The 26,610-nt window shown below is 39.2% G+C and overlaps 1 protein-coding gene across 1 annotated transcript in view; it reads left to right on the top strand.

Moving 5' to 3' along the window:
• DOCK8 (dedicator of cytokinesis 8) overlaps positions 1-26,610 on the top strand; it is a 291,909-nt gene that overhangs the window by 82,296 nt on the left and 183,003 nt on the right. Inside the window, exons 3-5 of the mRNA XM_011970193.1 lie at positions 7,742-7,917; positions 10,821-10,892; positions 25,897-26,020. Coding sequence (XP_011825583.1) covers positions 7,742-7,917; positions 10,821-10,892; positions 25,897-26,020 — 372 coding nt within the window. The remainder of the gene's footprint in view (positions 1-7,741; positions 7,918-10,820; positions 10,893-25,896; positions 26,021-26,610) is intronic.

Below are 26,610 nucleotides of genomic sequence, written 5' to 3'. Positions count from 1 at the left end.
TTATTAGGTTTCATTGGTTGCACTGGAAGGGGCATGATGGAAAATGAAGATCTCAAGATAGTTTTCAGGCAAATTCACAATGGAAGATAAAACAAAAGAGTGGCAGGCATTCTGCACACAGAGCAGACATTTCTTTGTTGTCATTGTGCAGTAGAGGAATCAACTCAGCCTTGGTGAAACTAGAGTAATGCCCATGGTGGCATGTCAGCATCTCCCTCTCAGTGGCATCAGTGGAAGATTGTTGTTGGTGGAAGCAGGGAAGTGTTTAGTCCATAAAGTATAGAACTTTGATATCACAGAAGCTAGAAGAACTTTACTGCCTTCAGCTTCGTTTAAAGATAGTGGAGAGCGTATTCATTCATTTGAGAAATATGTATTGGGTCTCTGTGTCAGGAACTGCTGGCACAGCAGTGAGATTGAAGATACAACAGTGAATACAATAGAGGGCCTATCCTCATAGAGTTTGCCTTTCAGAATGAGGGACAGACACAGACAAATAGTAAATGTTGATTGTATCAGGGAGTATTGAGGGCTTTGAAGAATGAAATCGTGACCCAGAAGAGATGCTTTTAGATTGGGTCATCTGTGAAGGCCTCTATCTGGAAAGGAAACACTTGGGCAGAGTTCTGAATGAACTTGACAAATATCTGAAGGAAAAATATTCCAGTCAGAAGGAACAGTAAGTACAAAGTCCCCAAGACTTCAATATGTGACATGCTTCAGAAACAGCAAGGAAGCAGAATGAGGCCTGAACAGAGTGGGCAGTAGGAAATGCAGTCATAGAGAAAGCAGGACTGGGTCACAGGCCTCAGACACTGTAGAACATTGGCTTCTACTCTAAGACAGGAAGCTGCTGTGAACATTAAGATTAGGCGTGGAACCATCTGACTTTTTATGAGGATCACTCTGGCTACGGTGTGGAAAATAGACTGGACGAGGGAGGGCAGTTAGGAAGATGTCACAGTAACTCAGGAAAGCAATGGCAGTGCTTTGGACTAGGGTGGTGGCAGGAGAGGTGAGAAGTGTTTGGATTCTGGATGTATTTCAGAAGCAAAGTGGATAGGATTTTCTGATGGATGATATGTAGAGTGTAAGAGAAAGAGAAGAAGCAACATTGACTTTAATGTTTTCCACCTGGGCAACTGGTGGACTGGAATTGCCACTTACAGAGGTGTGGAGGTATGGAAGGTATGGGAAGAGCAGATTGCCAGGAAGGTTAAGAGTTAGTTTTGAACTCATTGTGTTTGAGAGGTCTGTTAAAGTACCAAGTAGTGATGTTGAGGTGTAATTGGAAAAGTCTACCTGGAATTTATGGCAGAAGTTGAGGCTGCAGATATAAACTTGTAATTAAAAAATGTATATTCAAAGCCATGGGAGTGGATGAGATCATTTGAGATTAAATACAGATTGAGAAGAGATTTAGAATTGAACTCCGGGGCACTGCATAGTAGGAGGAAAACCTAGTAAAAGTGGTATCTGTAAGGTAGAGTAACCAACGGTCACAATTTGCCAGGGACTGAGAATTTTCTCAGTACATGAGACTTTCAGAGACTGGGACACCCTGAGACAATTGGTTGCCTAGTGTCTGATTGCTGTAGGACCCCAGCAGTATGTGTTGAATGAATGAAAGGAGGTGTATCAGTCAGGTTCAATTAGAGCAACAGAACCTGTAGGAAATCCATATGGATGTGTATGAAGGTATTGGCTTAGCCTACTAAGCTCAAAAGTCCACAGGGGAGATAGTCAGGAAGGACATATTCCAAACAGACTGAGCCCCCTTGGGCACAAGCTGAAGCCTGCAGTCTGAACTGCCAGAGCTTCTACCTTCTTAGAAAAGGCTTCCAACTGGCTAAGTCAGGCCCACCCAGGGTAATTTCTCCTTTGATTAACTGAAAGTCACCTGTTTAGGGACTTTAATTACATTGGCAATATTCTCTTCACAGAAGCACCTAAATGACTGATTGTGTAAATGGAAAAAGGTGTGTGTATGCTACAAAATGGCTGCAGTCTCCCTTCTGTCCTCCAGCTCTTACAGGAGAACTCTCTTGTAGCTTACCCTGTCTAAAAACATACTGGAAAGGGAATTCAAGGAAATGTCATTCAGCCTAGCCAAGTTGACACATCATGAAACCATCACAAAAGGTAAAGCCTGGTTTAGGAACATTTGCATTTGCAGTCTTAAGTATTTTTGTCTTATTTTTCAAAGGGGGTTGGGCACGGTGGCTCACGCCTGTAATCCCAATACTTTGGGAGGCCAAGGTGAATGGATTGCTTGAGGCCAGGAGTTTGAGACCAGCCTGGCCAATGTGGTGGAATCCCGTCTCCACTAAAATTACGCTAATTAGCCAGGCATGGTGGCGCATGCCTATAATCCCAGCTATTCAGGAGGCTGAGGCACAAGAATTTCTTGAACCCAGGAGGCGGAGCTTGTGGTGAGCCACGATCCTGCCATGGCACTCCAGCAACAGAGTGAGACTCTGTCACACACACACAAAAAAACCAGTTGTTTTGGTTTTTAATTTTTGATTTTCTCTTATGTTATTACATATAACAAATGATATACATAGTGTGAAAAATCATGATGTAAGGGTGACCTTCTTGAAATTACTTTGACCTTCATTTAAAGTAGTCTTTGGTCTCCACTGACTAGGAGACCACATACAGCACAACAGCAGAGAAAACAAAACAGTTCATTTTCATGTTTGGCTTTTAAGCTTCCAGGGACCCAAGTCTTTCCTTGAACTGATCTTAGGAAATTCCTCATTCCCTACCCCACCCTGTTTCCAAACTTCATCCCTAGTGAAATGCAGTGCCACTGTAACTCTCTCTGATGTTTGTTTCCTTCTTTGGCTTACCACTAGATGTATGTATATATGTTTGTGTGCATGCGTGTGTGTGTGTGTGTGTGTGTGTGTGTGTGTGTGTGTTGATTGCCTCATAGTAAAGCCTACTCTTGAGATTAAGACTCCTGATAGTTTAGAGAACAGAAATCTTTTTTGGTTCCTGGTTATTATTTGAATTTGCAAGAGGAACAACAGCTAGGAGGCCTAGTTAACAGTAGTTAGGGTCTGCACCCACTTGCCAAGGGCAAGACTAGTTTACAGGACATTTGAAATGACCAATTTCCTCCCACTTTAGTTTCAGTGTAGAAGGAGTAGGGGAGACAAATTATTAAATGTCAACTTGGGTGTAATGCTAGAACCATACTCAATAATGCTGTCATTACTGTTTGTGCTTACCAGCTCTTGAGTACTGGAATAGATTCAGACCTCAAGAGTTTATGACTTTATCATCAACTGGGTATGTTGCCTTGGCACATTGCCACACAGTGCTCAATGATGATATATGTTCTTTATCAAATTCCCCCCCCCCCAGATAATGGCATTATTTATGTGTGAGAAAGTTGCACATTTCACCACCTCACGGTTTATTAGAGTGCAGTTCCATGAGAACAGCTGTCTGTGCTCCTCTGTATCCCCAGTGGCCTCCTCAGGGGCTCAGTATGCCCCACCCAGTAGATGCTCCGCACATCATTGCTGAGTGAGGAAATGAGCCATCCTTTTCTCCCTGGATAGTCTCTCCTGTAGATAACAGGGGCCGTTATCAACCAGGTTTTTCATCATTTGTGGCTTTGAATTTCAGGGACATGCCAAGTTTGAGGGGTTTTTTTGGGGGGGTTTTTTTTTGTTTTGTTTTCTAGAGACAGGGTCTCCCTCTGTCACCCAGCCTGGAGTACAGTGGTGTGATCATAGCTCACTGCAGCCTCAAACTCCTGGGCTCACGTGTTTCTCCCACCTCAGCCTTTGGAGTAGCCAGGAGTATAGGTGGTGCATCACCCCGCCCATCTAACTTCAAAAAAAAATTTTTTTTTGTAAAGACAGAGTCTTGCTTTTTTGCCCAGGCTGGTCTCAAACTCCTGGCTCAAGCAATCCTCTTGTGTTGGCCTCCCAGAGTGCTAGGACTACAGGTGTGAGCCACCATGCCTGTCCAACATGACAAGTATTATTCTCTGACAGGAAGTGAATTTTTTTCTCCCTGATGATTGCACACAAATGTCATATCTCCATGACGCTTTTACTCACTAGTTTTACAGCTCATGTCATCTTGCTTCAAACTATGCTTCAGTATAATTTTGAAGTGTATATTTCCATTGCCTCTCCTTGAGTAATTGATATTCTTCACAATAAGTTTACATTTATTATCACTTTTATTTACTTACTATTATTACTCTGAGCAGCCAATCTTATAAGAAGCCCAGAGTGGAATGTGTGGGTCATGGTAAATATATTATTTGACTCACTTCCAAACACACTTACTATTGCCTGGTGTTTTGATTATTTCAAAATATACAGCTTTCTTGAAAGGCCTGCAAAAGAAAACAATCAAAATTACAGTGGTTAAGAACATGAGCCTGCCTCGGTTTGAATTCCAGATGGGCCAGTCCCTAGCTGTGTAATCATGGGAAAATTATTCAATCTCTAACCTCACTTTCCTCACCTGTAAAATGAGGATACAGGCTGAGCGTCCCTAATCTGAAAATGCAAAATTCAAAATGCTCCAAAATCTGAAACTTTTTGTGTGCCTCCATGACGCCATAAATGGAAAATTCCACACCTGACCTCACGTGACGGGACACAGTCAAAATATAGTCAAAACATTGTTTCATACACACAATACTTTCTTTTATTCGTATAAGTTTAAGTGGTACAAGTGCAGTTTTGCTACATGAATATACCGCAAGAGGTAAAGTCTGGGCTTTTAGTGTCTCCATCAACCAAATAGCGTCCATTGTATTCATTAAGTAATCTATCATCCCTTACCCCCTCCCACCTTCCCACTTCTCCAAGCCTTTCATGTCTAGCATTCAGTGTCCATGTGTATACATTATTTAGCTCCCACTTCTAAATGAAAACATGTGATATCTGTCTTTCTGTTTCTGAGTTTTTTCACTTAAGATAATGCCTCCAGTTCCATCCATGTTGCTGCAAGAGACGTGATTTCATTCTTTGTTATGACTGAATAGAATTCTTCAGGCACAAAATTATTAAAGATATTGTATAAAATTACCTTCAGGCTGTGTGTATAAGGTGTCTATGAAACATAAATGAATTTAATGTTTAGAGTTGGGTTCCATCCCCTAGATATCTCGTTATGTATTTGTAAATATGACATGATACGAAAAATTCAAAATTCTGAAACACCAGTTGAACTCAACTTGCAGTAAGAATGCAGGCCTCACAGGGTTATAGTGAGAGTTGTATGAGACAATCCTAGGCCAATTTCTTTGCACATCGTAATGCTCAATAATTATTACTTAAATGGGTATACACTTTATAGTAATGAGGTTGGGATTAGAAAAAAATGCAGTTTCATTATTTCCTATAGAAGTCATTCAATCCTGACTCTAAACTCTGTATTCCATGTGGTGGTTGGGTCGGGTGGGAGAGTCCTCTTTATCCTGTGGGGTTGTTCCTGTGGAGGTGTCTGTGGCAGATTGGCAGATGCATTTGTCTTATGCATAGATGGTGTCTGTCGTTTCCTCTGGCAGAGTTCACCAGTGTCCTAATGCAAACTCAGTTTCATCTGACTCCTGCACAGGCTGATCTCTGGCTCCTTTAGCCCCTCCTGGTCCCTGTTGTTTCATTTTGAGAGGCACTCTTGTGAGGACTATAGTCGTCTCTTCAGCTGACCTTCAGGTCCCCAGTCAGAGCCAAGGGAACTGACTTTGTCTCTTCTCATAGCGCCTGGAAACCCTAGGAAATGAGGGGAATGCTTTGCTCTCAGCTCCTGAGGTTGTCCTGTCACCTTCTTTTCTGCCCTCCTTTGCCATGGCATAGGATAACGTAAGTAAGCAATCTCATTACTCGGTATATACCCAGAGGAATGTAAATCATTCTACCATAAAGACACATGCACGTGAATGTTCATTGCAACACTATTCATAATAACAAAGTCATGGAATCAACCTACATGCCCATCAATGACAGATTGGATGCAGAAAATGTGGTACATACACACCTTGGAATACTATGCAGCCATAAAAATAAGGAGATCATGTCTTCTGCAGAAACATGGATGGAGCTGGAGGCTATTATCCTTAGCAAACTAATGCAGAAATAGAAAGCCAAATAACTGCGTGTTCTCACTTATAACTGAGAGCTAAATGATGAGCACTTACCAAAACAAAGAAGAGAACAACAGACACTGGGGTCTACTTGAGGGTGAAGGGTGCAAAGAGGGAGAGGAGCAGAAAAGATAATTATCCGGTCCTGGGCTTAATATCTGGCTGATAAAATAATTGTACAACAAACCCCTGTGACATGAGTTTAGCTGTGTAACAAACCTTCACATGTACCCCCAAACCTAAAAGTTAAAAAAAAAATCCCAGACAGGAAATAGGGCATATTTTGCCTAATTTGTGGCTTCATCCTCACTCCCTAACTTACGTCACTCATGTCTCCTCCATCATCAGGGACAGCAAGAGTGGGGAGGAGGTGGGGCATGCCACATCTCCATTCTCTGATCTGATTTCCTCTTGCCTCTTCAGCAGCACTTTGTCTCTCCTCTCCAACTTGAAGCCCTTATTGGTATATGGTTTCAAAGGGATGAAAAACCGGTTTCGTTAGTGCTTCCCTTGGATCTGCCCTTGTCTCCCATCAAGGCAGCGCAAGTAAAGAATCCAAGATGTTTGTTTTGTTGGTCCACTGGAGGGTAGAGATAGAGAAAAACAGTGACTTCCCTGCCCCCCAGCCCCACCTTGGGCTGATGACTCCAAAGACTCAGCCACAAATGAACACTTCATAGAACTGTTATTATTGTGACACAGATCTACTTGATCTAAGTGATTCTTTTACTTTATTAGGGCGGTCATTCCTAAGTCTTTGGATTTCACAGAAAAGAAAATATATTTTAATTGAGGACTGACAAAGGTTGCCAACTTTTAATTTTATCAACTGTAAGAACTATTTTTATAATTACCATCAATTTCTATTATTTCTTTTATTCCCCCTCTCTCCAACTGTGGAAGGTAAAATTGAAGAGCAAAGAACACTTCTTTCAAAGTGAGTAAATTTAGCCATATGAAAACTCAGCAGATTGCCCTGAGTTTGCCTGCATAGCTGCAGTCCAGTGGAAATTTCTTCCAGACCAGCACCAGTCAACCCAGTGACATTTAGAAATCACTGCCCTGGATTGTTTCAGCCACCAAAACACTTGGTATTCGCTGTCGGCTGTGATTATACATGACGTGCTTTCGAGAACCAATGTATAGCATAACTCAGGCCAAAAGAAACACTGTGCCTAAATCCTCAGCCAAGGAGTGTTGAGTTTGCCTGGATTTCTGGAAAATTGTCTCCATTCCCTACTTCACTGTATTTGGGTAAACAAAACATGGCCTTGGAGAGCTTTTGCGGGAGAAATTATAAAAATTCAGCGAAGTTTTGTGATCTCATTTTGGATCTCCTCAGGATTCCTCATCAAGTTGCAATTAAGGAGAGAAAAATTCCGCCTTGGGGTGTGATTTTAATTATTCACCGTGTTATGACTTGACTTTCTGTGCTGCATTTTTTTCCATATCACTACTTCTGTGTTTGACAGCTCCTCCAAAGAGTCGCTCTGTTTTATGCCAGGAGCGAAGTACTTACTAAGTCAAAGGAAGGCAAGGCAAACATCTACTATTGCCTTTGTGCTTTTACCAGAAAACCTGGTGAGAACCTCCTTTTCCTTTTCCCTGCCCCCCCAGCCTCAGTTTTATGACCCTGTGGAGCCGGTGGACTTTGAAGGACTTCTGATGACACACCTGAACAGCCTGGATGTGCAGCTTGCCCAGGATCTTGGGGACTTCACTGATGACGACTTGGACGTGGTGTTCACGCCAAAGGAATGTAGGACTCTGCAGCCCTCCTTGCCGGAGGAAGGGTAAATAGTTTTCTAAAATGTAGATGTGACTGGGATTGTCATGATTGTTTTCAATAAGCGGGTGGGGGAGATGCCCTCGATCTGAACTTAAAAAATAAATAAAATTACTCACTCCATTCAAATGTGTGGGACAACTATATGATATCATCACCTAAGTATACGTAGTGTAGGTAGTTTTGAAATTAGTTTGGCCAGAGCTTTTGGAAAGCTATGTGGAGACTAAGCCAGTGCAAGGGATGCAGGGGAACCAAATGAAATTCTCAAGAGGAGGTTAAAAGTGCAGGCTCTGGAGCCAGACCACCTGGCTGCCAGCTCAGTGACCTTGGCTGAGTCACATGACCTCCCAAATCCTCAGTTTCTCCATTTGTAAAAATGTCAAGACTTTTAATAATAACTGCTGAAATGCCTCCATCCAGAAGCATTTTAACTGCTTACAGTTATGAGACTGGATCAAGTTAGAAACATAAGGTAAACCCACATTTCTTGAGCATCTACTGTGTTCTGGATACTGAGATGAAAAGATGAATAAGTCAAAGTCCCTCTGAAGAAAGTGTCATGCAGCGCTAAAACAGTGCGGAGAGCTCTGTAGAATAAATATGTGAATAACTAATTAGGGCTTGAGTTTCTATAGTTGGTATTCTATATGTTTATAGGCATGGGCATTAGCTTTTGGTATCAAACTCACTGTGGAATTGTAGCTAAATGAAACTCCTGTTGCTTCCAAAATGTAAAAAAGTAATGTCTCTTTGGAGGTTTAGGATAAACTTTTGTTTACATTTATTTTAAAAGCCAAATTAAGATTCATATCCTCCTGGACAGATTCTACCTTCTCATCTTCCCCAGAAGGTCCCAGAAAGAAGATCCTGACACACAGCCCCTGCCCTCTTTACTCTGAGATATTCTAGTTCTATTTTGGATTTTATTTCATCACAGTTTAAGGAGGTTGCATGATAATGGGGTGACATTATTGTGAACTGTTGCTGTCTTCTTCAGACAGTTCTCACTCACGTAGGAGAACTGACCATATGTATAGCTCTGATGTTTTAAAAATACACACTTTCCAGGAAACAAAAACATTGTCATTTTTGGGAAACATACTCCCCCATTTTCAGTCCATTTATTCAGGTATGACTTTAATATAAGTTAACACCTACTATTTTCATCTTTAGTGAAGAATCACTTTATTTATTCATTTATGTAAAATTTATGGATATTTCCAAATATGGTCAGAATCTTGGAAAAAACTGTTTAAAATGCTTACAGTAGCCAGTCACCCCTGCTTGTTCCTGTGGTCCCAGCTACTTGGGAGGCTGAGGCAAGAGGATCACTTGAGCCCAGGAATTTGAGTTCCGCTTGGGCAAAATAGTGAGACCCTGTTTCTTAAAAAACAAAAACAAAAAACAGTACAATGAATTTAGAGGAAGGAGGAGTGGGTTTTTTTTTTTTTTTTTTGAAATTTGATAAGGAAGATAATTTTTTTACTTCGCATCAGTTTTTTAGTATACTATTGCCTTGTCAAAAGAATTTATAGGTAACACACCTGTCTGATGGCTTTAAGACAACCTCTACTATTTCAGTTGTTGCCAAAAAGTCTTCTGTATAATTAAGGCAGGGGAAGGTATCATCATCACACCACAGTAAACAATAGCTGACTCCTGTTGAACACCCTGTGCCTAGCCCAGAACTTTATGTTGAGGTGTGATGGTGTGATAGTGAAAAACATGAACGCTACAGGTGAGCTGCCTGGATTCAGGTCCCTGCCCCACCACTTGCTGCGTGACTCAGAACAAGATCCTTACCATCTCATTTTTCTGCAAAGTGAGAATAATAGTAATGCCTACCCTATGGTGCTGATTGAGAATTAACTGAATTAATACATATACAATGATTGCCTCAGTGCACAATGTATAGTAAATTCTACCTAAGTGTAAACTATTAATATCATATATGCATCTTATTATGTGCCAGGCAGTCTTCTAAGCACTTTGCACACTTAACTGATTTAATCTTCATCAAAGCTGTCTACTACTTACTGCTCTAACAGCTTTAAGGTGAGGAAACTGAGGCACAGAAGGGTTGAGTGACTGGCTCGTGGTCACATAGCTATAAGGGATGAAACTGGGATTTGGGCAGTTAAGGCCCAGAGACTACATGTGTAACCTTTACAGTATTTCATCTAATACTAACAGCATGTCTCTTTTCTTACCTCCTTATTGCGAATGAGAAAATTAAGGCTTGTCACATTTGAGCCTTATTATTAAGCCTTATTATTAAGCATTTATTTCTGGTACTAATGCATTAGCAACAGTAGCAAAAAGCTTTGCTACAGTTGTTATTTCTGATTTCAAGACTCTGAAGCACTTGAAGAGCATTGCTCATGGTGCATTCCTTAAGCAGACGTGACAGGAACCACTGAATTAATGATCACCAACCAAAGCCAGTGTTTGCAAATTCGTCAAAGCATAAGACAACTGTTCTTTTTCCTGGTTTTCAAAAAGGAGAACATGCGTGTCCTAACAAGGTTACACATGCATAAAAAATATGTCCAAATTACCCTGCCAGAGATAGGTATTTATACTTGTTTTCCTTGTTTTGTATTTGATTACAGCTAGTTCTACCTGTCTTGTGTCAGAATGCCTTCAGGGATAGTTATAATTTAGCATGATTCTCTATAATAAAGAAAACCCACAAAGCAAAAAATGCCAACATGTTTGTCTCATCAAAGTAAAAATGTTTATTGCCTCAGGAATACTTCAGACATTTGGAATGACTGGGCAAGAACATCCTAAGCATTCTCACTGATAAGGATTTAAATTCATATCATGTTCCTTGCTTATGATAAGGGATTGTTTTGTTTTTAACCCAGTAATAACATGTGTTTATTTCATTTTCTACCTCATTAGGGTTGAACTGGACCCTCATGTCAGGGACTGTGTTCAAACCTACATCCGGGAGTGGCTAATCGTGAACCGAAAGTAAGTTACTTTTTTTCCACTTTTTATATATAAATATTAATTTATATTGTTAGTTTTTAAATATTTCTTAATGCTTTGAACAGTTCTAGGTTTACAGAAAAATCGCATGGAAAATAGAGTTCTCATGTACTCCCTCCTTATCCCCACCCTGTATCACACACACAGTTCCCCCTATTATGAACATCTTACTTTAGTGTGGTACATTTATTACAGTAGCTGAGCCAATATGGATATGTTGTTATTAACTAAAGTCCATAGTTTACATTAGTGTTTACTTTTTGTGTTGTATATTCTATGGGTTTTGATGTATCTGCCTTTACAGTATCATATAGAATCGGTTCACTGCCCTAAAAATCCTCTGTGTTCCACCTGTTCATCCTCCCTCCCTGGCAACCCCTTTTCCTTTTTTACTGTCTCCGTAATTTCACCTTGTTCCTCAACATCTTTTTGTGGCTTCATAGCTCATTTTTTTTTTATTGCTGAATATCTTTCATCACATGGCTGTACCATTGTTTATTTATCCATTCACTTACTGAGAAAGAAAGTTCTATTTTAAACATAAAGAATAGACTGCAGGCTTGCCCAACCCCTAGCCCATGGGAAGCATGGAGCCCAGGATGGCTTTGAATGTGGTCCAACACAAATTCATAAACTTTCTTAAAACATTGGAGATTTTTTTTTTTTTTTGCGATTTTTTTTAGATCATTAGCTATGGTTAGTGTTAGTGTATTTTATATTTGGCCTAAGATAATTCTTCTTCCAGTGTGGCCCAGGGAAGCCAAAAGACTGGGCACCTGGAATAGAGCCTTTTTGTTTTCTTCTAATTCTGATGAAGTCCTGGGGGAAAAAATTAAATGAATTGAAACCTGGCCTCCGATTCAGAGGTGGTATTCAAGTTTATGACCAAGAAATAAATTACTTTCTGGCCTTCCAGTAAGGGATCTTTCTCTCCTGGATTAATCAAACCTTCTGTGACATTGTTCTGAGCTTTTTCTCTCCATGCCATGGACCTGAACAGCACTCTTTCATGAGAAACCTCTATGCCCATTGAAATTCTCAGTCTGCATGGGTGTACGTGTTGGGGAGTGAGATGTGGACTGTCTACAGATTAGGGCACACCCCACTAGAGACACATCACAGAACCTTTGACAAGGCATTAGTAGTTTAAAATTCTGACAGCCTCACTCCTCCTGTACCTCAGTAGGAATTCCTGTTCTATGGGGTAAATGATGAAAGACTTTGAGGATTGGGTGTTATCCAGCTCCTGGATGGGTGCCATTGAGTTTGTGCTGAGGTTTTCTGGAATAATGTCAATATGCATATGATTTTCAGCAATATTTTCAGCAGCAGAAAAAGAGAAAGCATTCGTTATTAAAAGTTATTAAGAGAAAGTTAGATGCTAATCCATCATCTGTTCTAATATGAATGGAAAACAAAGTTCGCTGGGCAGTCAAGTAAAATTATGGTTTGCTGATAATAAATAAAAGATTTCAGAACAAGTTGTTCTCAAGTTTTTAAATGCTATCATTAGAGGTACTTTCTGGACATTAAAGATGTAAAAAAATCTGAGAAGGAACAACAAATGGAAAGGTCCATTTTGATACATTTGGTTTTCAGATTTATTTTCTATTTCGGGCTTGCCCACTTTTTCATTTCTCATGGCAATGCAAGCTTCTTGGAGTAGTGATTTTTCTTGATCTTGCACAAATGTAAAAGAAAAAAATGACTGTTTTTGGAATACTTTTTGTAGAAATTTTAGAAATAATTATGAAACAAAAATCACTCAGTTTCACTCTAGACAGATAATCATCATGAACATTTGATGTCTACCCGTTGAGTAATGTTGGGTTTTTTGGTATATGTTTGTATGAAAACTAAATAAGATTATAATATCATTTTTGTAACATACATTTTCAGTTTTCACAGTAAAGAGTGATTCTATCCCTTTGCTATTAAATATTCTTCCTCAATACAATGATTAATGATTGCATAATATATTTATACCAAAATTTATTTAACCAATTTTAGTATTTAGACAATTCCTTACTTTTCAGTGTTATACTTAAAATGCAACAACATCCTTCTCACAAAAAAATTGTACATATTTATGATGTTTTTCTTTGGAATAAATTCCTACAAGAGGAATTTCTGTGTCAAAGGATATGCACAAATTTAAAGATTTGGAATGCTAGATCAAAAAGTATGCTGGGCACAATGGCTCACATTTATAATCTCACTCAGCACTTTGGGAGGTTGAGGTAGGAGGATCACTTGAACCCAGGAGTTCAAGACCAGCCTGGGCAATATACAGAGACCTCATCTCTACAAAAATAAAAATAAAAAATTTAACCGGGTGTGGTGACATGCACCTGTAGTCCTAGCTATTCAGGAGGCTGAGGCAGGAGGATCGCTTGAGCCCAGGAGGTCAAGACTGTAGTGAGTGATGATTGCATCATTGCACAACAGGCCAGGCAACAGAGGAAGATCCTATCTCAAAAAAAAAAAAAAAAAAAAAAAAAAAAAAAGGCCGGGCACAATGGCTCATGCCTGTAATCCCAGCACTTTGGGAGGCCAAGATGGGTGGATCACCTGAGGTTGGGAGTTCGAGACCAGCCTGACCAACATGGAGAAACCCCATCTCTACTGAAAATACAAAATTAGCCAGGCATGTTGGCGCGTGCCTGTAATCACAGCTACTTAGGAGGCTGAGGCAAGAGAATCACTTGATCCCGGGAGGCGGAGGTTGTGGTGAACCAAGATTGCATCTTGCACTCCAGCCTGGGCAACAAGAATGAAACTCCATCTCAAAAAATAAAAATAAAAAAAGATTAATTGTTGACACTATATGCATGAATCCTCAAGAATATTAGATGTTATAATTTATCAACATTTCCAATTTTATTTGTTAAAAGGTTGTCTTTTATTTTCATTTTCTTTTATTATTAGATTAGGTATCTTTTTTCTATGTTTCTTGGCCATTTTTTATTTTTCCTGGTGTTCTGCTTATTCATGAAATTTGTGCATCTCTATTAATGTATTTGTCTAGTCTAATGTATTTTATAAACACTTTATTTGTTAAATATATTAACCTTTGTCTATCATGTGTTAAAAATGTCTTCCCCAGTATGCTTTTTGTCTTTTAAAGTTGTTTTTCATTTTTAACATTGAGAATTATTTATATCAGTAAATCTATATTAATATTTTTCCTTATGATATTTAATTTTGGCATCCTGCTTAAAATTTGATTCACAAACTTATTGTTATTTTCTAAGAGTTTGGGATTAAAGCATTAATCCAGACCGTTAGCCACTTGACTATTGCTTCTGTTCCCTTATGCGTCTCCATTTGTTTTTATCTTTTCTATAGAAGTAATGGTTATCCATATATTTATTCTATGCAAGTTTTTGCATCTTGTTCCCCCCAAAAAGAAAGGAATATCTGTTTTAACTTTATGTTTGGCAACATTCTAGGGATGGGATTACCACTGGCCCAGTTCTCTGCACCCCTGTGTAATGGAGCAGTTCCTTTCCCAAAGGTCAGCTAGTGGACAGGAGAAGTGTACAACTTCAGAACTCATTGTCAGTTTCCGACAAGCTTTCTTGTAGAAAAGATGCATCTCTTTCTAGCCCTCTGCCTGATTCTCTTGCACTCTGAATCTAACACTCTGCCCATGAAAACTACAATTCCTAGCACACACTCCTCCCAGGGATCATTCTGTCTCTATGTGCATCTGTCATGTTTTATCTGTGGGGAGAATCCAGTACACTATTGCCAGATGCCCTTCATCTCCCAACCTCACATAGTACGTTTTTAGCTTGTTGTTTTCTGTGAGTTGTATCTGTATTGTTTTAGAATGATGGTAGAAGGAGAAGGGCAAGGAGAAGGTGGTGATTCATATAAATGAAACCAAGTGGAAGCTGTGATGCCTTCATAGATAAGCCACTACTATGAAGAAGGAGAATTCAGATTTCTGTATAGACACTGACCAGGGACTCGTGGGCAGGAAGGTGTACAACACCTTCTTATCTTTATTCAGTGAGTTCGCCTTTGGGGAGACAAAGTTTGGTACATCCTTCTCTTTCCAGCTCCATCTGATCCACAGAGGTTCTGTCCAGATTCAGGCATTAGGTTATCTCTTCTTTTGGATGAGTTTCCATTTTTTCTGTGTCTTCATAAGTGGTTTACTAGAAAGTCAGAAGAGGATGCAATAGGGGTTGCTGGCCATTTATTAATTAGTGATTGATTATTTAGCTCTCCTTTAATTTGGTTATGTGCCAAATAATGTATGATTGTTTTGAAAGAAATCAAGTAATATGGAGGTGCATTAAGGAAAAGGCAAATCTCATGCCTCACTACTTACCAGCGTCCTACCCTTCCCTTAACTCACTCTTCACTGTATAAAGCCCAGCTGTGTAGCTTCCAGATCTTTTCATATCCTCACAAAAAAATATTTTTCTATTTATATTTTTCACATAAAGAGATATGTATTAATGTATGTATTTATATATTACAAACTTTTTAAAAAATAACTGTCCATGTCAGAGCTATATCCCATTCTACTGAAATGCTGCCTAGTACTGAAAGGGTGAAGGAATGTGTCATAAATTATTGAAACTAAATGAGCATTTGGTTGTCTCCATTTTTCATAATTGCAAATAATACCAAAACAAACATCTCTGCACATTTGCCCCTACACATGTGTGTGAATATTTCTAAGGGTAGAAATGAAGCCAGTGTACATGGTATGCTCTGATAAGTACTGCCAAATTCTTCTCCAGAAAAGTCATGCTATTTCATTCCATTACCAACTGGGCATGAAACTGGTGTGTTTCCATATTCTTGTCAGTGCAGGATATTATTTATTAAAATAAAATTTAAATTCCTCCAGTCTTTTTTTAGTGGTTTTCTTTTTTTTTTTGAGATGTAGTCTCACTCTGTCACCCAGGCTGGAGTGCAGTGGCACAATCTCCACTCACTGCAAGCTCCGCCTCCCAGGTTCACACCATTCTCCTGCCTCAGCCTCCTGAGTAGCTGGGACTACAGGCGCCCGCCACCATGCCAGGCAAATTTTTTGTATTTTTAGTAGAGATGGTGTTTCACTGTGTTAGCCAGGATGGTCTCGATCTCCTGACCTGGTGATCTGCCTGCCTCAGCCTCCCAAAGTGCTGGGATTACAGGCCATTATTTTAATCTGGAAGCTATTACACCTACTTTCTGAATACAGTTTCCTATCACCAAATTTCCTTTCCTTATATGTTCTAAAATCCCGGTTAAATATGCACTTAACCATAAAACCATAAGTCCCGCTCTTGAATATTTACATAAAAACCTGTATGCAAATATAGCAGTTTAGCAGTTTTATTTGTAATTGCCAAACCTGTATAGCAGTTTTATTTGTAATTGCCAAAAACTAGAAAAAAACCCAGATTGTACTCAGTTGGGTAGTAAACAAACTCTGGTAAATCCATGCAATAGAATACTACTCAGCAGTGAAATGGAACAAATAATTGATATATACAACATCATGGATGAATCTCAGATGCAGTATGCTAAGTGAAAGAAGCCAAACAAAGGCCAGACGTGGTGGCTCATGCCTGTAATCCCAGCACTTTGGGAGGCTGAGGCGGGTGGATCACTTGAGTTCAGGAGTTCCAGACCAGCCTGACCAACATGGTGAAAGCCTGTCTCTACTAAAACTACAAAAATTATCCGGGCATGGTGGCGCATGCCTGTAGTCCCAGTTACTCAGGAGACTGAGGCAGAAGAGTCACTTGAACCCAGGAGGTAGAGGTTGCAGTAAGCCAAGATCATGCCATTGTGTTCCAGCCTGTTCAACAAAGCAAGACTCTGTCTTAAAAAAAAAAAGAAGCCAGACAAAAAGATAACTGCATGATTTCATTTATCTGACATTCTGGAAAAGATAAAGCTACAGCGATGGAAAACGGGTCCATGGTTACCAGGGTCTGGGAGTGGGGAAGGGGGCTGACTACAAAAAGACATGGGAGGGTCCTTGGGGGGTGCTGGCGCTATAGTGCCAATGATGTAAAATCTGCCTTGGGTCATTAAATTAGAAGAAATCAATTCCATTTATCCCAAATATTCCCTCCAAGTGAAATACTTTGGTAGCATATATAATAATAATTCAATAAATATTAGCTATTATATTTATTAAGTAGTACATATCAGAAAACATACTTATATTAGCATGTCAAAAGAATGAATACAAAATTCTCTCCCATATATTGAATGTGCCATGGAGAGGGCGACCTGCCTTCCTCTGGAGGACCATACTTAATGAAGTCACTTTGCCTCATAAGGACATGCCTTTGTTATCCAGAACCATGCAGTCAAACACTGATTTAGTTAGCTCCTTTATTCCTCAATTATCTCCTTGCTGGTATTAATTTATCTATAATATCTAGAGATAGGCTTTTATGTCCTTGCTAGCTCTGGTAATGGTTTTGAATCCCACTTAGAGGGTAGAGGAGTAGAGTAATGGCCATTTGTGTTCCCTCCCACTGTCATCGTTCTATAGGGCATTTGCCACTCAAGTTCTATAATTGAGACATTTAAATCATACAAATAATGCTGCCCATGAAGGATAGAGGAAATTTTTAGATTTCCTTTTAAACCTAACAGAGAAAGATTAAGTTACACAAAAATGTACAATACATGATCTCCAGTACATTGGAGGACTTGTATTTTCTTACTTGAAATGTTTGTATTACTTAGACTGGAAGATTTATTAAACGATTTCTATTCTATCATTCATGTCTACAGCACCAAATTTGGTGTCCTTGTTTTAAAAACAATACTGCTTTTCACCCCATGACTTTTGAAAATGGTTCCTGGTTTACTGATTAGCATGGTGCCATGTTTGCTTGGTTGTCCCACCTTATAGCTACATATTTTGATAACTTTGTGTGGATTAATATTTGATGATATCTTTTGGGTGATATTAACTATTTTAAGCTTTATTTCCTATGTCATTTTCTCTAAATGAAGCAAAGAGGGATAAACTTGAGAATGTTTTTGATGCTTGGTGGAGAGCTGAACTCTTAAGTAATTAAACTTGTTTACATACTATATTTATTCTTGCCAGAGACAGTGAAACATTTCATGAGTGTTACGGGCAGCATCATAAAAGCCTTTAGACTTTGTTTTTCATCTGGGGTGATTAAGGTAATTCTGGAGGAAGGTCGAGCTCAAGGAGAGCTGGGATATCAAGGAATGGGGTATCATCTGTTTTATTACTCCATATTTTACTCCCAGTGAACTGGTAAACAATTAAAATTCAAACACATCAGTGCATATAATTCAGTTACTCCCAAAACACCATAAAAATGTCTCCCTGATCAATAATTGCTTATTATGACATGCATTTGTTGTGCTAGCTGTCAAGGTGCTTAGCTATTTGCTTTCTAAAAGTATGAAAAAGCAAATGCGGCTGATCAACCTATGTGGTAACAAAGAGCAATCCAGCTGTGGATGTCACAGAGTCACTCTTGACCTGTTGTGCATAGACTCCCTCCCCACAAATCCAAACCCACTAAGACTCTCCAGGCTCTGTTATCACATGCCAGCCTGGTTCAGCTTGGATGCCCTCCTCACACCATATGGTTCTGATTTTCTATGCCAGGCAGTCTGTCTTAAATGGATGCATCCTCACCCTGTTTGGGCTTCGACTTCCTATTCTGGACCTCCTTAGCTACTCCCACCCCAAGGCATGGAGGGCTGCCTTGTTCTGATGCACCTTATGATTTTAGCACCAAATTGTACAGGAAGGGAGAGAAGGGAAAGGGGAAAGAGGATGTAAAAGGAAAGAGAGGGTAGGGAAGAGGAAAAAGAAGGTGAGGAACACATATTATTTTCTAATCCTCACAATAGGTCCTCAAAATGAGCAACGTTTCCCCCTGTTTCATACTTGAGGAAACTGTGACTCTGAAGGACTAAAGCCTTGCCCAAGGTCTATTAGTAGATTAAGGAGCCAGCATCTGCACCCAGTTCCTTCTGACTGTAGCGCCTGAATTCTGCCTGCTCCACCACACTGTCATTAAGGAGAATGCTCTCAAGATGTGCTTGGTCTTTGGATTGTCTCAAATGTGTTAGAATAATGTTTTAAGAAAAGAAATGCAGATCTCCTGGGAAGCAATAGGTCGAGTTCATTTCATGAGAATCATTTTTCTAGCAGTTGGCCTATTTCCCCATTTTTCTCCTGTCTGCATCTAGGTACAACAGGAACTTGGCTTTATTTGATTCCGTTGCCAGGGTGGGGTAATGAGGCTGGGAGTCTCTTGTAGCCAGTGGCAGTGAGCCAGCAGTCTCACTGCCTACCCAGTGATGGTTCCTTCTGCGGCCAGCACTTCTGGCATGAGTCATCTTTACATGCTTGCCAACCCTTGTCTTCTCCTCCCCAGCCAGGTTCACCCTTGCTGCCGTGAGGGAGCTTTGAGACTTTCTGAAGTTTTTAAATGGGGAAGTAGATGTTAAACCTAGTATGAGGAAGAGAGGGAAAGGTTGCTGTAGTTTCAAACACACAGTCATAGAAGATGCTGGTCTTAATGCTTTCCATAGCAAAAACCCTGAAGTCTTAAAGTGTGCATATTGTGAACTACAGTTTTAACACTATTGTGTAACTAATTTGTTAATGCCCATTTGTCATTGACTGTGGGGTCCATCTGAAAAACACAAACACTAACAAAATGGAAGACAGAAAAGAAAGCAAGCATCATTTGTGTACAATAGCCAAGGAACAATAGCCAAATAAATTTGATGGTCCCAAAAGTGAAGCCTCTTTTGAGGAGAAAATTTGATTTTAAATTAGGGCCAGGTGGGGTGGCTCATGCCTGTAATCCCAGCATTCTGGGAGGCAGAAGTGGGTGGATCACATGAGGTCAGGAGTTCAAGACCAGTCTGGCCAACATGGCAAAACCCTGACTTTACTAAAAATACAAAAATTAGCTGGGCATGGTGGTGCATGCCTGTGATCCCAGCTACTCGGGAGGCTGAGACAGGAGAATTGCTTGAACCCAGGAGGTGGAGGTTGCAGTGAGCCAAGAACGTGCCACTGTACTTCAGCCTGGGTGAAGGAGCCAGAGTCTGTCTCAAAAAAAAAAAAAAAAAAGATTTTGACTTTTTTTCAGATTAGTGCATGAACTTTTATCATAAAACTTTAAAGCTAGGGAAAATATCTTAGAATTCACCTCATGTTCATGCTTCACCCTATGAAGAAACAGAGGCACAGAGAGAAATAACTTGAGGATAATGGAAACGTGCACACGTCTGTAAGTGTGTGTGTGTGTGTGTGTGTGTGTCAGAGAGAAAGAGAGATGTTCCCTTGTAAGTAAACACTCTTGGAAATAGGTGCATTTTGTTATAAGACAAAAAGTAACACTAAAGCTGATATAGTTCTGGTTGCTAAGCCTCACACACAAAAGGTCTTTAGGTAGCTGCTTCCTGATTTTTATTTCTGTGGCCCAAAAATTCTCTTTGTAAACCTTCGTGTCATGTCATACTAAACCTTTGACATCAAAACCCTTTAAAATATACAGGTCCTTTAAAAAAAAGACAAAGGGCAAATACCAATGTGGGAAACTTGAATTTTAATTGTTTGTTTCAATGTTAGAATGAATTAATGTTAGATAAATTCTTTGGTAATTTTTCCCCCTAAAATTGGGTTTTTCAAGAAACATCACTGGTTTGATATATTGTTATGTGGGATAGCATAATTTTAGGGGATAACTTAATATCTGCATTTATTTGTCACTGCTTTGAGTTGGTTTTTGTCCCCTGACCCCCAGCCGGGATGTTAGTTCACACAGATTTTTTTTTTCTTTGAGCCATTAGGGAGAGTCCAAAACAGTCACTTTATGCAGTAGGAAAGCTTGCCCAGTCAGCACACACAGATATGTTGTTGCCTGATTTATATTTGTGAGAGTAACTTTTAAGAAGCTAGCAAGTTTATGAAATGCATGTGAGAATTTCTCTCAAATAACCCTGTTAATGGACAGTCCAGCAATCCTCCCATCTCACCCTCCCATGTAGCTGAGACTACAGGCAGGTGGCACCATACTCAGCTAACTTTTTGTGTTTTTTATAGATATGTGGCTTTACCATGTCACCCAGGCTGGTCTCAAACTCCTGGGCTCAAGCGGTCCTCCCACCTTGGCCTCCCAGAGTGCTGGGATTACAGGTGTGAGCCACTGCACCCAGCCTGTATATTTTTCTTGAAATCCTTTTTGAATGTTTAGTCTTGTTTTCTTATTCAGAGTACACCTTGTTCATTATTTATTTATTTTTCATTTCCCCAATTTAGCCTGCTTTCCACCCAGCCCTAGCAACATAGGTTTGGGTCAGAGAAATTCAAGTGGCCAGGGGACACTAAAGATGGCCCGTTATGGTAGGCCTTGAGTTGAATTAGTCACCAAGCTAGTCTTATCTCTTTTCTAGGCCTAATTCTTGCCTTTTTTTTTTTTTTTTTTTTATTTTCTCACAGTTCTTGGATTTTTTTTTTTTTTTTTTTTGGCTCAAAACAAATTGTTTGTCTTTAGAACACAATAAAATCCAGGGAGAGTGTCCTGTTCTTCCTACAGACGTCACTGGGACATCTTATTCTTTAATTAATTCAGTCAACTGAAATTGGTCAAATACCTGCTCTCTGTGCCAGAGTTACAAACTTTGTATTTCTATAATTGCTAGTAGCTGTCTTACATTTCTTATTTTATCTATCTGGCATGTGATATGCCTAATACCTTCCATTATCACCTCATGTCCCTTTACCAGCTTGGTAGTTTTTCTATTAGTTCAGGAAATCAAACAAAATGGTGTGTGACCTGGAGGAACTAGAAAAACAAGAGCAAACCAACCCTAAAGCCAGCAGAAGAAAAGAAATAACCAAAATCAGAGCTGGAAAAAAATTGAGACGTGATAATCCATACAAAAGATCAATGAAACCAAAAGTTTGTTATTCAAAAAAAAAAAAAAAGACAAGGTTGATAGACCACTAACTAGATTAATAAAGAAAACAAGAGAGAAGATCGATCCAAATAAGCACAATCAGAAATGACAAAAATGACACTACAACTGATGCCTCTGAAATATAAAAAATCCTCAGAGACTGTTACAAATACCGCTATGCACACAAACTAGAAAACCTAGAAGAAATGGATAGATACCTGGAAACACATAAGCCCCATAAGATTGAAGCAGGAAGAAATTGAAATCTTGAACAGACCAATAATGAGTTCTGAAATTGAATCAGTAATACAAAACCCACCCCAAAAAGCCCTTGATCAGATGGATTCACAGCCAAATTATACCAGACATATAAAGAAGAACTAGTACCAATCCTACTGAAATTATTTCAAAAATTCAAGGAGGAAGGACCCCTTCCTAACCCATTCTACAAAGCCAGCATCATTCTGATACCAAAACCTGGCAGAGACACAGCAGAAAAGAAAACTTTAGGCCAATATCCCTGATAAACATTGACACAAAAATCCTCAACAAGATACTAGCAAACCAAATCCAGCAGCACATTGAAAAGTTAATTCATCACAATCAAGTAGGCTTTATTCCTGGGATGCGAGGTTGATTCACCATACACAAATCAATAAATGAAACTCATCACATAAACAGAATTAAAAACAAAAACCACAGGATAATCTCAATAGACACAGAAAAGGCTTTTAACAAAATTCAACATTCAACATCTCTTCATGTTAAAAACCCTCAACAAATTAGGCATTGAAGGAACATACCTCAAAATAGTAAGAGCCATCTATTATTCAACTATCCACGGCCAACATCATACTGACTGGGCAAAAGCTGGAAGCATTTCTCTTGAGAACTGGAACAAAACAAGGATGCCTACTCCCACCACTTATATCAACATAGTACTGGAAGTGCTAGCCAGAGAAATCAGGCAAGAAAAAGAAATAAAAGACCTCCCATTAGGAAGAGAGGAAGTCAAACTAGCTCTGTCATAGTGCAGGCAATATAATTCTGTACCCAGAAAACACTGCAGACCCTGCTAAAAGGCCCCTAGAACTGACAAAACAACTTCAGTAAAACTTCAGGATACAAAAAGCAATGTACAAAAGTCAGTAACATTTCCACACACCAATAATGTCTAAGTTGAGAGCCAAATCAAGAATGTAATTCCATTTATTCTTTTGAATAAAATACCTAGGAATACAGCTAATCAAGGAGATGAAAGATCTCTACAATGAGAATTATGAAACACGCTGAAAGAGATCAGAGGTGACACAAACAAATGGACAAATATGCTCATGGATAGGAAGAATCAATATTGTTAAAACGGCCATAGTGCCCAAAGAGATTTTTAGATTCACTGCTATTCCTAACTACCAACATCATTTTTTCACAGAATTTGAAAAAAAAAAAAAACCTATTCCAAAATTCATGTGGAACCAAAAAACCTGAATAACCAAAGCAATCTTAAGCAAAAAGAACAAAGCCAGTGGCATCACACTATGTGACTTCATACTACACTACAAGGCTATGGTGACCAACACAGCATAGTCCAGGTACAAAAATAGACACATAGACCAATAGAACAAGTTAAAGAATCAGAAATAAAGCTGCACACCTACAGCCATCTGATCTTTGACAAAGTTGACAATAACAAGCCATGAGGAAAGGTCTCCCTATTCAATAAATGGTGCTGGAGTAACTGGCTAGTCATATACAGAAGACCAAAACTGGACCCCTGCCTTTAATCATATACAAACATTAACTCAAGATGGATTAAGGACTTAAATGTAAGACCTAAAATTACAAAAACCCTAGAGAAAAAAACTAGGAAATAGTATTCTGGACATTGGCCTTGGTAAAGAATTTATGAATAAGTCCCCAAAAGCAATTGTAACAAAAACAAAAATTGACAAGTGGGACTTAATTAAACTAAAGAGCTTCTGCACACTAGAAGAAACTATCAACAGAGTAAACTGACAACCTACTGAATAGGAGAAAATATTCACAAACTGTAAATCTGAAGAATGTCTGATACCCAGAATCTATAAGGAACTTAAATAATTCAACAAGCAAAAACCAAACAACCCCATTTAAAAATGGGCAAAAGACATGAACAGATACTTCTCAAAGGAAGTCATACATGTAGCCAACAAATACATGAAAAAATGCTCAGCATCACTAATCATTAGATAAACACAAATCAATACCACAATGTGATACCAACTCACACCAGTCAGAATGACTGTTATTGAAAAGTCAAAAAATACACTGGGCATGGTAGCTTATGCTTGTAATCCCAGCATTTTGGGAGGCTGAGGCAGGAGGATTATTTGAAACCAAGAGGTTGAGACCAGCCTATGCAATGTAGCAAGACGTGTCTCACAAAACATCAAAATAAATGAAACAAACAAAAAAAACCAACAAAGAAAATTAGCTGGGTATGGTGGCGTGTACCTATATTCCCACCTACTGGAAGGCTGAGGTGGGAAGATTGCTTGAGCCTAGGAATGCAAGGCTGCAGTGAGCTATAATCACACCACTGCACTCCATCCTGGATAGCAGAACAAGACCCTCTCTCAAAAAAAAAAAAAAAAAAAGGCAAAAATTAATATGTTGGAAATTAGTTCAGTCACTATGGAATGCATTGTGAAGATTTCTGAAAGAACTTAAAACAGAACTACCATTCAACCCAGCAATCCCACTCCTGGGTCTATACCCAAAGAAAAATAAATTGTTCTGCAAAAAAGACACATGCACTTGTATGTTCATCACAGCACAATTCACAGTAGCAAAGACATGCAATCAACCTAGATGCCCATCAACAGTGGACTAGATAAAGAAAATGTGGTACATATACACCATGGAATACTACACAGCCATAACAAAGAACAAAATCATGGGTTCCTTTTTTTTTTTTTTTTTGTAGCAACGTGAATGCAGCTGGAGGCCATTATCCTAAATGAATTAACACAGGAACAGAAAACCAAATACCACATGTTCTTATTTATAAGCAGGAGCTAAACATTGGGTAAACACGGGCATAAAGATAACACGGTAGACACCGGGGACTACTAGAGAAGGGAGGATGGAAGCAGGCGTGGGTTGAAAAACTGCCTGTTGAGTACTCTGGTCACTACGTGGGTGATGTCAGCATCATTCATACATCAAGCCTAAGTGACATGCAGTTTACCCATATAATGAATTTGCACATGTATCCCTTGAACCTAAAATAAAAGTCAGAAAAAAATAAAAGATAAGATATTCCTTATCCTCAACAAAAATTAAAATGGCACGTGTTTATGCACTTGACTTTGCAGCATGCTTTCCAAAGATGTCTTTGAGTCATAAAAATGGGAGATACACATGTTGGTTTCTCTCATCATCACTTGACAACTTATATGCTTTACCTTTCTTATGATGGTCTCATTTCTTCAGTTACAGGACTAGACATTCTATTTTAAACTCTGTCCAGAGCTGCATATTATTCAACACAATTTTAACAGAGTTCATAGAGCAGAGATTGAGGATGTTTGCAAAGATAAATCATTTATTTTTATTTTTTCGTAACCATGTCCCGCCTATTTTATTCATTATTAAGAACATTGATGTGAAGATGAAATGGTTTTCTCTATTTTTATCTTCAAACGATCTCTATTTGCGGCTTCTGCACATTGCTAGACCCAGCCACTTACACTAGGGTCATAGTTTAGCTTCAGCTCGGAGCCAAATGCCCCACAGCTGAAATGACCACACCTCCAAAGTGGCATTTTCCCAGGCCATGCCTCCCTTTAATAATGAGCCAGCCGGGGGGTAAGTTTGTATCTCATTACAACAGAGCCTTGTATTAGGCCTGGTGCATAATTAAATGTGAGGAATTACAATCGCTTCCCTCTTTGAAAGCTCTCTCAGCACCATGTCTACACTTAAGCCATTACTTTTATTTTTAATCTAATGGTTTGCCTCTCTCTCTGCCTCTTTCTCTCTCCAAATTAAATATCAACCATAAAAGGAACCAAGGAAGTCCAGAAATTTGTGGCTTTAAAAAGACTGGATCTCGAAAAGATTTTCACAAGACACTTCCAAAACAGACGTTTGAGTCGGAAACCTTGGAGTGCAGTGAACCCGCTGCTCAGGTATTTCCTATCAACAAACACGGTTACCAGGTTACTGGACTCTTCTGCCCAGGGCATGCTGTCAATTTTACAAACTCGAATAAAGGATAGAGACACAGAATGTTTGAGTAGGAGGAACTTTACCATCTGAGTCAGTGATATATTTTTTTCAAATTTATTTGTAGCTACAGAAATTGGTGTTCAAATGAAAACCCAGAAACCTAATGATTAACATAGAAAAAAGTGGAAAAGTTCTAACTGGGGGACAGAGACACCTTGAGCCCATCCCTAGAACAATTCCTGCAGAGACTCTTGGTGCCCCTAAGGCAAACTACAGAGTAATGAAAAGCTCCATGCTGAGGCCAGAATACTGCATTCTCCTAGTGATTCTACCATGTGCTAACTCTCTAACTTCAGGCAGGATAATTAAACTTACTGGGCTTCAGTTTCCTCTCCTGGGAAACAAGGATGATAATACTAACTCATGAGGTTATTTGAGTATTAAATGAGTTAATATCCATAAAGAATTAGAATAATGCCAAGTACACTTAGTGCCTAGTAAATGCTGGCCACTGTTATTGTTGTTGTCATTCTTCTTTTTTTTTTTTTTT

Source organism: Mandrillus leucophaeus, unplaced genomic scaffold (assembly GCF_000951045.1).
Source record: "Mandrillus leucophaeus isolate KB7577 unplaced genomic scaffold, Mleu.le_1.0 Scaffold93, whole genome shotgun sequence".
In the NCBI taxonomy this organism is placed as follows: domain Eukaryota; kingdom Metazoa; phylum Chordata; class Mammalia; order Primates; family Cercopithecidae; genus Mandrillus; species Mandrillus leucophaeus.
This window is presented reverse-complemented; position numbering and strand designations above follow the sequence as displayed.